The sequence below is a fragment of the Henckelia pumila genome, chromosome 4, assembly GCF_033568475.1.
Source record: "Henckelia pumila isolate YLH828 chromosome 4, ASM3356847v2, whole genome shotgun sequence".
Taxonomy (NCBI): Eukaryota; Viridiplantae; Streptophyta; class Magnoliopsida; order Lamiales; family Gesneriaceae; genus Henckelia; species Henckelia pumila.
Window position 1 is genome coordinate 150,743,075 of NC_133123.1, and position 17,342 is coordinate 150,760,416.

At 33.5% G+C, this 17,342-nt stretch overlaps 3 protein-coding genes across 9 annotated transcripts; 2 read left to right on the forward strand and 1 right to left on the reverse strand.

Annotated features, from left to right (window-relative positions):
• Positions 1-2,101: 2,101 nt before the first annotated feature.
• Positions 2,102-5,346, forward strand: LOC140865616 (uncharacterized). 5 transcript variants are annotated; one of them, XR_012144656.1, is made up of 8 exons: positions 2,102-2,174; positions 2,282-2,384; positions 3,037-3,116; positions 3,241-3,558; positions 3,805-3,881; positions 4,758-4,853; positions 4,936-5,001; positions 5,125-5,346. XR_012144656.1 is itself a non-coding variant. In XM_073270301.1 (8 exons), exons 1-8 carry the CDS (start codon positions 2,121-2,123, stop codon positions 5,143-5,145), a joined length of 762 nt encoding a protein of 253 aa, XP_073126402.1. In that variant the 5' UTR covers positions 2,102-2,120; the 3' UTR covers positions 5,146-5,346. The 5 variants fall into 5 exon arrangements, 3 of the variants coding, with proteins under 3 accessions (XP_073126402.1, XP_073126403.1, XP_073126404.1); XR_012144657.1 differs by having other exon boundaries at positions 4,758-4,841; XM_073270301.1 differs by having other exon boundaries at positions 4,811-4,853.
• A 253-nt stretch (positions 5,347-5,599) lies between these two features.
• LOC140864084 (uncharacterized) lies at positions 5,600-10,971 on the reverse strand. Of its 3 annotated transcripts, none has more exons than XM_073267999.1 (8): positions 9,855-10,971; positions 8,145-8,183; positions 7,970-8,040; positions 6,727-6,791; positions 6,532-6,621; positions 6,360-6,452; positions 6,136-6,276; positions 5,896-6,038 (listed from the first exon to the last, which is right to left on the reverse strand). In XM_073267999.1, the coding sequence occupies exons 1-8, from the start codon at positions 10,454-10,456 to the stop codon at positions 6,030-6,032; spliced, it is 1,110 nt and encodes a 369-aa protein (XP_073124100.1). In that variant the 5' UTR covers positions 10,457-10,971; the 3' UTR covers positions 5,896-6,029. The 3 variants fall into 3 exon arrangements, with proteins under 3 accessions (XP_073124098.1, XP_073124100.1, XP_073124099.1); XM_073267998.1 differs by having other exon boundaries at positions 5,896-6,041; XM_073267997.1 differs by having other exon boundaries at positions 5,600-6,276; positions 9,855-10,968.
• A 3,305-nt stretch (positions 10,972-14,276) lies between these two features.
• LOC140865832 (purple acid phosphatase 3-like) lies at positions 14,277-17,262 on the forward strand. Its single transcript, XM_073270623.1, has 6 exons — positions 14,277-14,438; positions 15,056-15,212; positions 15,390-15,625; positions 15,733-15,861; positions 16,150-16,217; positions 16,321-17,262. Exons 1-6 carry the CDS (start codon positions 14,277-14,279, stop codon positions 16,553-16,555), a joined length of 987 nt encoding a protein of 328 aa, XP_073126724.1. The 3' UTR covers positions 16,556-17,262.
• Positions 17,263-17,342: the final 80 nt, after the last annotated feature.

Genomic DNA, 17,342 nt, shown 5'->3' on the forward strand with positions numbered 1-17,342 from the left:
GAAATAGATTTACGATACGACCCGAGCCATAAAAATATTGTTAATTTAACGTTAACGAGACAGATCTGTTGTTCGATCTGAACCATTTTAAATTCGTGACACGGACTCGTAAAAAACCCGCTCTTAAAAGTTAATAGGCTTTCACACGCCTCAATTTCCAAAAATTAAGCTTATTTAATAATGTTTATATGCAAGTGTTTTTCTCTTGTGATATGACTAGATTTTAACTTTTTGATCACACAAATTTGTTGTCAAATTTCATTAAAGCGTAATGTTGATTTTTATTAAAGTGTCTTTTGTATGTAATGCGTGTGTACATAGATTTTTTCACGTTATTTAATTTTAATGTTATTTTCTAATGTGATGAATTAGTTTGGGATAAGAGAGATTAAGATAAAATAATATGTTAGTAATTAAAATTTTTAAAACATATGAGATAGGATAATTATAGATAAATTACCATTAGTTACTTTAGATTAAGATAAATAATATTTAGTTATTAATTATTAAAAAATTAAAATAAAAAAAAAAACTGATTTTTTGAAACTGATGAAATATGAGAAAAGTGACGTAATAAGATTCCTTATCATTATGTCGACATCCACACATCATATAATGTAATATTGTAATTGACGGTATAATTGAAAATTGGGATTTTGCTCTACGCCTAATGGCTAATTATTTATTTCCCAATAAATTTTATACCGTCTTGTGGTAACATAAATGTGATGTCATTAATCAATTAATTAATTAAATGCAACTATTCATCATTCTATAATATTGTAAAAATGTTTCTCTGATTTTACCGGATTTATTTATGAGATCTTTTTAGGAGATATTAGTGGAAATTGGCTACTGAATTATATTATAAATAAATAAATAAATATTTTTTTACTTAGAAAGTGCATATGTAATTAAAAAAAACTTGAAGTTTATTTATGGATATTAAATTGAAATAAGTTGTGGGTAATTTTGAAGTGATAAAGAAATGGATAGTTTATGAATAATTTGTATGAGATTTATGAGATATAAGAATAGATAGATTTTACTTTTACAGGAGAAAAATCCCATAGAATGTGTAGTATAATGACTATAATCCAATAAAAATATACTCAAAATGCAAGATAACAAAAAACAATATATTTATTTTTAAATAAAATATTTGTTTATTATTAAATATAGATGATTATCAACCTTTGTACGTTATAGGCTGAATCGGGTCGGATGGGCCAATCTAGAAATCAAAGTTTAGCCCACCTGGGAAAATTGGGCCACACAATATATTGTTTATTTGTTTTATGGTCTTGTAAACACACCACCCCAGCATATCATATGGGCTATGGCCCAATTACATTTATAAAAAAAACTAAATATTTTTTTTTAAAAAAACAATATGAAATATGAAATATGAAATCATGATCGGGATTTCTAAAAAAAATCTCAAAAATTAGGATAACATCCGAAATAATCGATTTTAAATCAATTCAGTTGGTTTTTATGGAATTTTTTTTTGTAGATTTCGGTTTGATAAAAAAACAAAACAAAACAAAAATTGGTTCAATCTTCAAGAAAAAATTAAAAACATTACAATTTTACTCAAAATAATATATATAAAAATGGAATGTAAAAATATGGAATTTATTTAGAAACTCGCTCATTGAATGTAAAATAAACCGATTCAAATGTTGATTTGAAAATAAAAAATAAAAAATCGATCATTCAAACCAAATTTTGGAGTGAAATTTTCTCCATATCATTTCGATTGAACCGAAATTTGGATCATCCATAATTTTGGTAATATTATTATTATTAATTATTTATTAACTTTTGAAATTTTAAACACCATTCTATTATGAGATTATTATAAATGATTTATTATTATTCTAATTATCAAAATAATTATTCAATTAATTAATTAATTAATTAATTAATAATAATAATAATAATAATAATAATAATAATAATAATAATAATAATAATAATAATAATAATAATAATAATAATAATAATAATAATGCCTTCAAAAAAAATTAATAATAATAATAAATAAATAAATATAAATAAATAATAGAAAGTCCTGTGTACGAGGTAGGGAGCTGAACTTGGCCGCGAGATTGGCAATGGCGGCAAAATCAACCGATTATGGCAGCGAAAGAAAGGTTAAAAGAAGAGAGGTACGCGCAAATCTTGCCCATTATTTCTTTGTTTTATATATAATTTTTTGAAAAAAATTGGTGATTTAGTTTCATATTCTTGATTTTCATAATTGGTTTCCGGGCAGGTGCTGGAGAGGAAGAAAGCAATCGAAGGAATTATCAGAGCTGCTTCGTCATTGAAGGACCACCTTTCTTACTTCCCACAGCTCCGCCACTACCATAAAAATGGTTCGTTTATGTATCAATGTATATTTTGAATTTTTATTTAGCAGCTCAAAATTATTCATTGGGTTCAAAGGAATTCGACCTTGAAATTCGGTGGGATTTTTAAGAGGGGTGTGCTTGCATTCGTTTCTATCTTTTTCGGGGGAAAATATTTGATAAGCGTGATATCTGGTTGGGTAATCTGGACTTTAAATGTCTTGTGATGTTGATGGCACATTGATGAATATAGAAACATTCCATGGAACAGAGCATTTTTTGCAGCCACCACAAGGTAAATAAAAATATGGAGTATGGTGGGAGATGTGCTATTTCTTGGGAAGAGAATAAAAACGAGGGTGTTATGTCTGGTTTCGGTTTTGGAAATGGAAAAGAGGGGCTGGAAAATGAAGCCATATATTACTCGAAGTGTTTGGCATATCCATTGAAATGGTTTATAAATGGAAGGATTTTAGTGACTAGAAGTTGAAGAAAAGTTGGTTGGCTTTGGCCCTTTTACGTTCTATCCTTTTCTTGAAGTGTGGCGCCGATGTACGCATTCACTGATCTTGTGAATGGTATTTTCTCTTGTTTTCCTGCACCCCTTGTCATTTATGATAGATATCCTTGCATTTTGTATCTACATTGCTTTATTAAGTTTAAATATCATCACTTCTAGGCTTGTATATACATTTGGAGTCCGGACGTGGCAATAAGCTTTCACGTCATGCGAAACGATATGTGCAAGACCTTCTTAAGGTGGCATAGCTGACATATACTGCGTATCCTTCTTTCATTTTTTTTAAGCATATCGAAAATGATGCTGAATTTATCTCTCTGAGTTTTAATGAATATATATAGATGTATATTTTTCATCTTGAAGTTAAATATGGAGGCACCCTATGGACCTGAATGGCCAACAGAAGAAAAGATTAAGCGGAGGGAAATGGTTTCACAGGAAGCTCGATATATCTTTGTGCATGAAATCTCAAATAAAGATTTTAACGAAGTGTCTGAATTCATGGGCAAGAGCAGGACATGTAATTGCCGTGGCCCAACCATTGGTTTCGTGCATTACCGATTTATTATGGAGGAAGAAGTGCCCGTTGTCTATGTTTACGAATTACAGCTCGAGCCTCGTGTTCAAGGAAAGGGACTTGGGAAAATCTTAATGCAATTGGTAGAGCTTATTGCTTGTGAGGTGTGGTTATGTTTTCAAATTTCTATTTTGCCAAATCTTACAAACATTATGTCGAGAATAAAGCAGAAGATGCGTACACGTAAAAAGTATGTGTTTTTTTTTAATCATAGTAAAAGCACGTGTTAGCATAGTACGATGAATACCAAAAACAATGTCTACAAAATGCCCACTCATTTTTGTTGCTCTAGGCATGTGCCTGTCCTGATTTGACCATTTTGGAATTAATTGATTCAATCTTTTTTGTAGAATAAAATGGGAGCTGTGGTGTTAACTGTTCAAAGAACCAATTCGCTGGCAATGAACTTCTACCTTAGTAAACTTAGGTAGGTATTGTAATCGTTTGGACAGTTCTGTTACCTTTGTTTTATATCGTCATGCTAATCAAACTTGACGAGTTTTGGAATGGAGTACCTAGTATGGAGATGAGAATCTTGTTTCACCAGTGTTAATGGCTCGTTTATTATTTAGGAGAATTCACTGTAGTCTGTAGGTGGCTTTGTTTTGCAACATCACTAGTTCCACAAACAGTAAATCACAGTGTATCCCCCTATGTGCAGTGCTTCATCTGGTCCTGCGTACCCAAATGACTTTTCGAACCTGATATTTTTTTTACTCCTGTATTTGCGCCCCGAACAAAAAACTTGCAGCAGCTGAAGCTCAAGTCTCAACAGTCCTGCTCTCCTTGATCGCATGAAAATCCACCTTGCCACTATTGAAAATTTGCCATTTTCATTTCCAAAGGATAGCTTTGAGATCTACATTTTCATTTCATGAAAGTCATTCTAGTAATTATTTGTGAGGCCGACCTTGTTTTTGTATATCTTTATATATAATTTTGGGAAATTCATATCCACGTGCAAGAACTAGATAGATCAGTTCCCTGAAGGAAACGAGGATCCAGACTTTGAATAAAGTGCCTTTATCTATGTTCAAACTCAATTTAAAACATAAATTATATGCTAACGGCTGACCATGCAGGCCACTAAGTCTCATGCTCAGGCCATAGGCCCCAACTGATTGTATGTATGTCAATAAAAATTTGAAATATCCCATGAGAAAATCTACTAACTTTAGAAGCATGAAAAATTTGTATTCCTTTCTGTTTTCATTCTTGCACTACTGAAGATTTGCTTGTTTCTTGAAGCACGGATTTTCCAAGCTTGTCTTTCAACAATCATCAATCCTTTATGTTTAAATAGATTATCATGGTTCTCGCAAGTTCTCAACTAGTTCGAAAACTCATCCTCTGCAGATACTCCATCTCTGCAATTTCACCATCAAAGGTTGATCCATTGGTTAGCACTTATCATTGTGACTCCAAGTTTTTTCATCCAACTTATAGAATATATGTCGGATCATTAAAACTATTTCCTGCAGGGAGTACGGAAAAGCTATGAGATTCTTTGCAAAACATTTGATCATGAAGCTCGAGTAACATTGGAGGTACTCAGAAGCACATTTATGATGCTCATCAACTCATTATAATCTTAAATTTACACCACTTACCTTGTAGTTATAAGATTTGATAGTAAAGCCAATGATGCATTTTACATTATTATTTTTCAGGCAGCGCACGATCCTGGTTGACGCGTGAGACTCTTGGATGACTGATACAATCACTTCTCTTATCGTTCATTACGCCGAAATATATATTCCTACCATTTGTTTGTATATGCATTCAAATTACACGTACAGCTTGAGTTTGTGGAACCGAAATGTGTTTTAGAGGATAGTTACTGGATATTAATCACCACCTTTTCTTTCCTATTTCATTCAAACTTTAAAATATTAAATGAGCTCAATGTCAATTAAGTGAGTTTAATGTGATATTAAGAAATAACTTTTTAAGTTTTTATTATATTTTTTAAAATTATTTTGCATATTAATGTCACGTTTTTATTACATCTTTGCCGAAGTTAAGATTGAGATTGATTTTTCTCGAAATAAAATTTTAAAAAATTGATGGACCGGCAAAATTGCTCATGATACCATAAAATTACAAGATAGGATAAATCCTTATCCAATCATCTGTGTTTTTCTTGCCATAAGCAAAAACTGGAGCAGAAGTTTATAAACAGCAACATAAGCCATACCACGAGCAACCACAACATCACTTTTAGAAAGGATCCATAAATTTAATTAAAAAGGCTATTATTATCAAAAGTTGTATCATGCCTCTGATTTAATGTGCAAAGTTTTATTACATTAAGACAAGCATTTCGCTGCGCCATCGTGTTGAGTCGACGCCAGGCTGAGTGGTTGAAGCAAGTGAATCATAACTAGCTCCCTCTGTTCACTCTGCTGGCTACACCAACCTCACAATCTACTATTCAACCAGGCAGTTATGTCATCCATGATTTCTTCTTTTTCGGGCTCGAAAAGTAGATCATGCAAGAGCCCGTCGTAGAGCTTGATCGTTTTGTCAGTCGACGCAGCCTCCTCATGTAGCTTCTGGGAGGCTGTGGGATCTGTCACTGAATCTGCTGTGCCATGAAGGACAAGAAACGGCACGGTTAATCGGCTCAAGTTCTGCTGCAAGTAGGTAGTTATGCACAGAATTTCATAGCCGGTTCTTACTCTGATGGAACCAGTGAACACTAGTGGGTCGGAATACTTAGCCACCAATGCATCTGGATCCCTGGACACTGCTATACCCCTCTTGTTTGCTGCACTGAATTGATATCTTGGGAACAGGAAGGAAAAAACAGGAGCCAGAACCTGAAATCGAGGAAATCGAGGTCATCGATTCATTCGATCTTTTCAAATCAAACGATTTGAAAGAAAAAAAGAGAGATTTGTACCGAAAATATAGGATGAGATGGCTGAACACCTACAGCAGGTGAAGTCAACACCACACCAGATACGCGTTGTCTCACCTTTGGATCAAGTACTGCCTATTTAACACAAGAAAAATCGTTGAGAAATGGGGCGTAAGGTCGTGATACTGCAAAGGATAGTCTTCTTTGATATTACCTTCAAGATTATGGCTCCGCCGGTTGAGTGGCCAAAGCAGAAGCAAGGAAGTGCTGGATTTTCAGCTAAAACCTTGCTGAGGAACATTTTCTGCGCACAATATACGAGAGGATATTTAAATATTTTGTGCTATCTAGCCATTCTTAAAAAAGTACTCGTTCTGTATCATGTGCACCAATATGGGAGGACACCCACCATGTCGTTTACAGCATAATCGAGAGAATGCACGTATGCATGCAGTCCATCACTCCCACCATGTCCTGCAATAAGGCAGAAAGATACAATGAGGAAACAATCTTTCGTGAAGTAAAAATGTCATAGAAAGAAGAACCATGACTAGCAACTAAAGGTTTCCATTATGATGTCATTTTATTCAACTTAACTAAATGCCAAAGAATATTAGTATGTTGTAATAATTACATTCAGACAGAACACCGGAATTCGTTCCCACAACATAGAAGGAGGTCCTTTTTGCTGAAAAAATCAGGTTCATACAACTAATGCCTAATGGACGTCAATACAAAAACTTGCTGAAAATCCCAAGACAAGGAATCAAGCTCCATTTTCCAAGTGCCAAGTTTTCGAGGATGTTCGAAAGATTATATGCATTTTGTTCAAAGATGTGGTATCTGCTTCCTTTTAGGATTAAGTGGTTATTTTACACAATCAGATTTTCGGAAGCATGCCTCCTCCTCGACCATACATTATTTGCAAGGTACACATAATCATGTAATGACACGAATGATAAGCTTACTTATAAAGGAGGGCTTCAAATTACTTTTATGCACCAATGACATCCAGATTGATATTTATTAATGCCCTGCAACATCCAAATATACATGCATAGTTGAAGATTGAATTTCTACATTCTAGACTGCAAAATAGCATACAGAATTGGTTGTCTCCTGATGATCATCAGATAGATGAACAAAGCAGAAGGTTTTGCTCTTTTACATGTTATAGAAAGTCTGTCATTGTATACTGTTCTTTTCTCAGAAATTTTGATCTCTCTTTATCCTTTCCAAGAGGGGAAAAGCATCACTCATGTTTCAGGATTACTCAAACTAGTAAGCATGCTTCGTCGTGCGAACGCACTAGCATGAAACTTTTTCTCCAAAAGAAAACAACAATTGTCACATGCTCTTGCTACATGACTAACAAGTGATACTCAAAATATGTGAAGATAGATACTATTATAACTTACAAAATGGGTTGCCCGCCAAAATTTGGACAAAACAAATATGCGGCAAAGTTAAAAGTATAAGCTATCGCTATTATTTTTCCTTCTTTAGAATGCATGAAACACCAAAGTATATTATTTTGTAAGAACACAACACTTGAATGACCAAGGTTCACTACTTATAGCCTCATATCGTAGACTGTAACAACTATTTCTGAAAATGAAACATTCGAAAAGTAGAGTGGTTTTGTCACTCACCGATCCAATCCATTCCATGGACCTTGAAGCCATTTGCATTCAGTTTCTTTGCAAAATCACTATATCTACCACTGTTAGACAAACACACACGATAAAAGAGCTTTAGAAGACACAGAAAGTTAAACAAAATAGCATCAGATGCAAAAACAAGTACAATGCATATACAGTAGCATACCTGTGTTCGTTCAAGCCATGCAAAAGGACAACCAATCCCCTATGCACCAGAAACAAATAATTAGCTTTAGAGTAATCTCAAGGCAATCATGCTTCAGAAAAATGATGTCAAACTAAAGCAGGTAAAACACAAATGATCAAAGCATAACATGAATTGATATCCCTGTTTCAGCTTAAATAATGTAAAAACCCCTCAGTAGGAGAGCCAGTCAAAGGAAAGAGAGACTATGCAATTTGAGCCTAGACCAAAAACGAGAAAAACCACCATATTGATTTAGTTTCCAGAATTACTAGCAAGATTTGTCTCATCGTGAAGACCAGAAAGGCATCTCACATGTCTTTTCTTTTGTTTTGTTTATGGTCTAGTCTTACTAAATCAACTGTGATCTAAATTATCCACAAAACACTTTCATTTGTCTTTCAGTCAAAACATGGAATATCCTGCTGACAGTGGTGAGAAGCCGATCTATACACAATCCAAATCAAAATGACCGTGCAATAGCATTCAGTTCTTGTAATCCGGTGACTGATCTATAATTGTGTTTGGATCAGTTCTTTAGTTTTGACAAGTTGAATAGAAGAAAATAATTAAGTTCCTTTTTTTTTTTAACGGCTCAATAAGTTTATCCAGTCTTCAGGACCACATCTCATGAAGATTTTGAAATTTAATGATACAAATACAGCAAAAGGATATAAACTATCACGAGGATGACAAAATAGCAGGTTTGGCCAAACCTAAGATTTGTTAATCAATTAAAAAGGTTGCATCAAGAAGATATTGGACCAAAATATACCATATATATTTAATTATGAAAGCTACACTATTCATTAGTTTTAGTTCTTAATTCATCTTTCTATATGTACGCATTGTGACTCAAATGCCAAGAACCGAAGACACCGACCCCATCCCTCATGGCCTTTTTCCATGCTGCACCGGTGCAGCCATAACCATAAATCTGACCCTGTATATGGTCTATATGACAGTCCTCCCTCCAAAACACGAGCGATGTCGCCCATATTTCGTGGACTTTGAGAGCTACGGGTGATTTGCACACGGTGGAGCATCTCTCTCCCATCCCTATTCCCTCACTACGGCAACGTCGTCTTTTTCAAAAATCTAAAATAACAGAACTGATTTCTTATCTTCCTACCTACCCTACCACAGAACCCAAGAAGAAAGAGTCACCATCACTAAATGCCACTTGGGTTTTTGCAACTCTTGGAAAGCGGTCCAATCATGAGGCAGAATTGTAGAAACAAATTATTTATTTTATCCCTATTCATGCTGGAATATTCCTGTTATATTTTGATGCACATGCCTCGAATATCTAGATATGTTCGAATGGAGTTAACCAAGAACATCGACTTTATGCATGTGGACAAAGCATAAATGCTCCAATGAAGGAATTGTCTATGTCACGTTCAAAATCTTATCTTTTACAGCCGGTGAAAACAAGAGGAACAAAAAAAGTTGTAAAATTTGATGGGATTCAAATTAGTAGTCATCTGTGATTTTTGCTTCATGATTTCTGTTTTTAAAACAAACTTCAGTTCATTGAAACTTAAAGGAAAAAACCCAAAAAATGTCAATCATTTGAAGAAGAAATATGCATCCCATTTCAAAGAACTGACCATGAGTAGATTTCAAAGAGTTCATGAAACAAATTACAGTAATAGCCAAGAAAATATGTAAACTATGAATCTAATATACCTGACTTTAACATTAGCAGGTGTCCACGACTGTGTGAAAATGGTGTCACCTCTGGATGAAACCAATAGTGAAAAATCCCTCACACTCTCCTTAACATTATCCTCCACCACCCTCTGAATGGCCAAAGTCCGCCGCGCCGCCACCTCCTTGTCAACAGCCGCGGCGGCGCTCTTCCTTGGCACCATCGCCGCGGGCACCCTCACTACCTTCCCCTGAGGCTTCTCCTCCTTCCCTCCGCCGCCGCTGCCACCTTTCTCCGCTGACCGCCTCCCCCGAAACGGCAGCAGAAAAATCAACAAAAAAGCGTTAATCAGCAGCCACAGGCTTTTCAACAAGCGTAAGGATAGGAAAGCATTAACCCTCCCGCTCGCACCCGACGTCAGCATGACGGTGTTCGCCGCATCGCTTGCGTTCTTCACCATTGCTGACGACTTAAACAACGAGGAAAGATTCAACCTTGACGAAATCTGAGATAGATAGACCTCTAAAGGTAACTTTTTGTACAATTTCGATCTGGGTTTTGTGATTATATTAATTCTTGCTCGCAAATGACTCCGATTCACGCAGAAAAATTTTGGGTCTGGGAATGCGAAGCAAATCATGAACCAAGGAAAATGGGAAAAATATATAGGCTGTGAATATTGATAAAGATTTCTCTCTCCCCGTCTTATAGATTAGACTGAAAAACGCAAAATCAAGCTACGTGCAAATCAAGAAAAGTCAGCATCGAAATCCGCCATTTCAGGAGCACCAATAGATCACACGATTCACTGATTTAGGCAACCGAAATTAGTCAAATAAGTAAAAATTCATTCCCAAGAATTCTCCAATTCCAATGTATAAAAAATCAGAAGATAAATGTGATTTTTCCTTTTTTTTTTTTTTTTTTTTTCCTTCTCTCCCTTGCTTAGAGGAAAATTTGAACTGAAATTGATTTCTAATCCACAAGAGAGACAAGCTTCGGAGGAGTATAAATAGAGGTGCGGAAGCAACGCTGGCTTGGAGGTGGCGGCCGGAGTGCCACGTGTCGAGCTGTACGAGCTCTTCGATTTCGAATTTGCGGCGATTCGGATACTGTATTGTATATTATAACTATATTATAATTTTATTTAATCGAATGATTATTTTAATGAACACGTGGCATTGTGACTGAGGATTCGATTTGGGGACGTGTTTGGAAGTTGCTGGAATATTGGATAAGCATTAAAACTGCCCGTTTGCCGTTGATATTTACTAAATTTGTACGATGTAAACAATTGATTCCATTAGTTTAAAAAGATTTTACTGTTTATAGTTTAAGGTATTGAATTTGGTTCTAATTTCGGATTCGTTGGAATATACTTCTATCTTGTGTTGATATAGTTCTTTTTTCTTTTTTTTTAAAGAGATATAATTCTTGTTTTTAATATGACATAGTCGGGTTAAACTTGCATGCGTTATAGAAAATAACGAGATGAGTGTTTCCTGAGAAACTTGGTATTATATTGTATGATTTGGTTGGTTGAGTGAGCTTCAAGATTATAAAGACATCCAATTTTTTAAATTAATATCTAAGATGATATGAGAAACATCAATAGTTTGTCACTTGTTTTTTCGAACCGGACTCATTGACGTCCAATTAGGTACATCATATCATATCTTAGAGCTCTACGCTGCCATATATATAAACAAATTAATACGCGTCTTGGCTAATCGTTGTAGTGGGGAGCTTTATTTAAGTAATAATAATACATTTTTAAAAAGCAAATTATTTGATGTATTTTGAATTAAATGATTGATCTGTTTTTTTTTTTTTTGAGGTTATGTGATTGATCTTATATTCATGCATTTGAGTATGAGATACAGTACACTTGGTCATGCATGTTGCACTATAATAATAATTAGAAATATATTGTTAGTCACACTAGTAACGTGATGATTATTTAACTAACAACACTAAACTTCTATTTATTTTTGAGTTATAATAAGCTATATAATGCTTGTATTGTACTATCCAATAAATTTTCTCGAAAGATTACTTTGCACTATCCAATAAATTTTATATTGTAATCATAAAAAATATTCAAATATCATCGTTATCCATTGATTCCCACGTCAAAATAATATGTTTTATACTTAATTATATTTTAAAAATTATCAATTATAAAAACCTAGAAAGTGGCGGGTTGTTGATGCATCATGCATTTAAGTTTAATAAAAACTAACAACCATCGCACGTAATTTTCACGTGCTAGATAATTTAAGTGGGTTGTTGATGCATTTAAGTTTAATAAAAATTAACAACCGTCGCATTTGATTTTCACGTGTATGACAATTTAATTATTTTTAAAAAATATTAAAAATTATCACGGTGAAAAAATATAGAAGTATTGATATAAAGTAAAGAGTTGTAAAAAAATATGTAGATAATTTATTAAGAATTGATAAATGATGAAATTTGAAAAATGAGATAAAAATAAAAGGAGATAAGAATGTTTGAGAAAAGTGATAATAATTTTGTCATTTAAAATTCAACATAAAAAAATATGTGTGTTAAATTTAGGGATAAAATTGGAAGAATTTTTTATGTGATTTGACACACCAAAAACTGTTAATATAAGATGTGAAACTATTATATAATAGTATAAGTATAGATAAAGCCCAATTACTTTTTTTTTTTGATGTGAGAAAACCCGCAGCCAGGGACGGAACCAGGATTTTCTTTTGGAGGGCTAAAAATTTATTTGATAAAAATCGAAGCGTTAAAAATATACATATATATAATATGAAACTCGAAATTGATACACACATATATATAGCCAAATCACAAATATACAGTACTATGATAATTGATTAAAACTATATATAGTAATATATTATCATTTGAGTTAAATTATTAATTATACATATTCAACACCTTAAATAAAGTATCATTTTGACTAAGAAAGAAGTCGATTAATTCATTTTATTGACATGATTTAATATCTTTAAAGTAAAATCATAAAAAAAAACCAATAATATTTAAACCCGATCAATTTGCTGATTTGAAATCTACACATCATTTACTCTGAATCATATATATCAATTTCTAATTTCACATATAACATGGGAAAACCCAATCTCACATATATATATGTTATAAAGTAGGGGCCAGCCTGGGCTGAAGCCTAGGCTAGCCCCTCAAACAAGTCCGTCCCTGCCCACAGCCGTTAATTTTCGATTCGTACTGGGTTATCGTCTTCGAACTAACATAAATTATAATAGTCTGTAAATCACATCAATCAGGTAAGGATGGTACTTGTTTTAAATGTGATGGATAAAGGGCAATTTTTGCCTTGGTTCAAGCCCATTGTGATTAATTGGCTAAGCAGTTGAGGGTGCTCGTGAACGGCGGATCTAGGATTTTAAAATTAATCAGACTTAAGGGATTGAGCCAAAAATTAGTTAAAAGTTGGCTTTGATTTTTGAAAAATCAAATAAAAATTCATACCTATGTATTTGGGCCAAATTAGGTTAGGCTACAAGCCTACAGCCCATACCTATTTGGGCCAAGTTGATTAAGAGTACTCTTTTTGTTCTTCTATCATCCATGCATTGAATCGAACTCATTTTATTTTCAAAAATTGGATCACAGAATTATTGACGAATTCACTAAACTTAATATAGTAAAAATAATAATCGGAATTTTTTTTAAAAAAAACCAAGACACTGACCCAAGCTGCAAGCCAAGTTCGCTAACACGTGGCTCCGACTTTTAGTCTTCGCCAATGTTCTAAAAAACATAGAGATTAAGCTTCAAGTTTAAGCAAATTTAATACAAACTTAAACGTGAAAAAACATTTTTAATTTTTCCTGTAATTGTAAGTTTTTTAAGACAAATATTAAATAAAATGACAAGACTCACAATTAATAAGATCTAACTGATATTTCAAGTTCTAAACTATAAATATACATATTTATTAAATTGTTTTCATTAAAAAAACAAATGAAATCTTCCGTTTTAAAAAACGGTCGCTTAATTGAATTTAAAAATATTAAAATTTAAGCGAACTTTTAAAAACATTGATCCTTGTGATGTTCATGCTTGGATAACGAGATTCTAGCTTTAAGGGCCGGACTAGAGTAAATTAAATTAGGTCCTTTTGGTATGTAATAATTAATTAAATTATAACATTAATTATAACATAGTTCGCATTTGCTCTATAATGATTATGTAAAATCTCGTGTAAAAGTGGTTCGAAGTTAAAAACTTGTGTACGACTATTTCAATTGTTACTCACGGCAAGTTATCAAATCTTCAAAGTTATTGATTCCGTATAAGATTCGTTCGTGGACCTCTACACACACACACACACATATATACATATACATATATACATATACATATATATATATATGAAAATTCAAATTATTTGATCACTGCATAAAATGGGTCAATACTTGATGATGCTATGTTGTTTATGGGTGACTTTAGCGACCTGTTTGGCTGAATTTCCAAGAATACAACATTTGACGAGGAAAAGTAAGAGAAATTCGATTGAGTTTTTGGTGGTTGGAGATTGGGGAAGAGGGGGCCTATTCAACCAATCTAGAGTTGCCAAACAGGTCTTGATTCAATAATCTCTGACCATTCAATTTTGATCATTTTTCTGACCTGAATACCAACTTAACTTAAATGTGAGCAAACTTAAACGTGAGCATGCTCACATGTTCAGTATCATATCACTAAAGTTTTTTTTTTTTTTTAAATATATGTTATTAAAGCATGAATTTTAACAATATAAAAAATCAAAATAGCAACGAACATATATAAATGACGAAACTTACAATTTTTTTTTTTAAAAAAAAAATTGTTTACTAAGGTTGTATTGGGATGAAAAAGATTTCAAATTCACTAATATTTAAAATATATTTTTATTGTTTAAAAAAATAATATCATAAACTTCAAATCCATCATTTTCATATTGATATAGTGTCATGTTAATTAAGATGAACTTCAAGTCTCTACTTTATATGCATAATGTCTAAACAAATAGTGTGAATTTATAATTTGATTCATTGTTAACTATAAAAAACAATTGAAATCCATGGATTTGAAATTATTTCCCAAACGCAACCTAAAATGTATTTCGAAGTCGATTTTTCATCGAAGAAAAGATGATATTATAATATACCAAGATCAGTTGATGTAAAAAATATACATTTTAATTTTCATGCTGCAGATGGGAGTTATAGGAAAGAAACAAGACATTGATTTTATAGTGTCTACTGGCGACAATTTCTACGACAGTGGACTGATATCTGAGAATGATCCCCTCTTTAGAAGATCCTTTACCAACATTTACAAGGCCAAAAGCCTTCAGAAGCCATGGTACACAGGTAAAATCTCGTACTCAAAACCTCAGTCATCACAAGACCAGTTCATTATCAGCTCCGAGTCGTTCCCGCATAATTTCAAGACCTATGGTTTGGCACCTGATATATGATGAACACTTGAATATAGCATGTGAAGTGCAAGTTCAATAACATGTATGCTGTTTTTGTTCATGGAAAAAGTGTTAGGAAACCATGATTATCTGGGCAATACAAAGGTGCAGGTGAGTGGGAAACTCAGGAAATTCGACAGCAGATGGAACTGCAAGAGAAACTTCGTGGTGGAAACAGGGATGGTTGACATGTTTTTCATCGACACAACTCCCTTTGTCGATGCGTATTTCGAGAACCCCAAGAAGAAGAACTTCGACTGGAAAGATATATTGCCACGGGAGAGATATCTCTCAACCGTCGAACAAGTAAGTCTTCCATCAAATGATCCCGAAAATCTGTCTCATCAAGATCATGTATAACCTCTACATATATATATGTGGGATTCTTGAAATTTGTCTTTGGAAATAAGTAGCACCTGGATTTGGGGCTGAGCAAATCAAGGGCTCCATGGAAAATTGTGGTTGGGCATCATACAATAAGAAGCATCGGACACCATGGTGATACCCAAGAAATTATTGATCACATTCTCCCAATTCTTGAGGTAAAATCCCAAGTTTTAATGTGGTTTATGAGTTTCAGAATATATTTGCCATACAATCATGTAATTTGTGCAACTAAAGTTAGAGCTGTCAAAACGGGTTGACAGGGTAGAACGATCCAACCCGACAGGCCCAACACACTTTGACATTTCTATGTAAAGTGGATCAAAAGGGGTTGGGTACATTTATTGTCCACATTCAAATAAAAATATTACTTTAGTAACAAAATTTAACTTTACCTCTCAAATGGTATTTACTTGACTAAATTGTGGAACCTTAATTTAATTAAGGCACACAAAGTGGATATGTACATCAATGGACATGACCACTGCTTGGAACACCTTAGCAACTCAAAAGGGTAAAACACAAACCTAATCTTTGTCAAGATTAACATCAAACAAAGTCCAGAGATTTTCAACACACTACTGTAACTGATTCTATATTCACAAGTTCTGATGCAGTTCGCCGCAGTTCTTTACAAGTGGAGGCGGTTCAAAGGCTTGGAAGAACGACATTCATCACGGAATCCATGACGACATCACACACTTCTATTATGACGGGCAAGGCTTCATGTCTGTGAAGATTACATATGAAAAGGCAGAAGTAGTGTTTTATGATGTTTCTGGGAATCCTATGTATCACCTAAATCTCAGACCACAACCAAAAACACACCACAGCAAAGACACAGATGTATGAAACTATTTACCTCTTATGGACAAAATACATAATGTGGTATGTTGTGGTTTAGTTGCAGTTCTGTGTACATGATACATATGTTGCATGGGCTTTGGCTACAAACTCAGTAGTTACCACGTTACTTTTCTTCCGGCTTCATGTTTCGAGGTTATTTTGGCATAAATTTAAGTATTCCTAATTAGAGTTATTGAAAACCCACAAGATGTAAGTCTAGGCTTAAGGCTAACTCTTGCACCTCGACCCAAGCCAAGCAGCAACCTTCCATGAAGTTTGTGCCTCGAAAATGAAGCTCGTCTTTTGGGATGTTTTAAGCCTAACACTGCCTTTTAAACATAACATAATATGCAAGGATTACAAAATAAAACTAGTAAATTATTTTCACTTGTACACTGATGAATATGTACTTTATTATAATATAACAGTTCGATAGAGTAAAATATAACAGTTTGATAGAGTATACATTGAATAAATGATGTTGGTCCTGATTAATTATTTTAACTATAGTAAAGAATAATGAAAACCCCTACTTTCTGGTAGTCTACGTAACACATGAAATAATTAGGGGATGTGATAAATCATGTTATCTTGAACTGTAAAAACTAAAGTGGAACTGAATGTCTTTTTCTTTTTATTTTTGAGAGAGAATTGAATTTCCTTTTCAAGAAACAGATAAAATGGTGTTTGCATTAATTACATATATTTGACTCTTTTCGACGAACATTTACTGCAAAATGCCAATAAAATTCATTAATCATGAACGATTTCTCACTATATATTTCCCATTAAA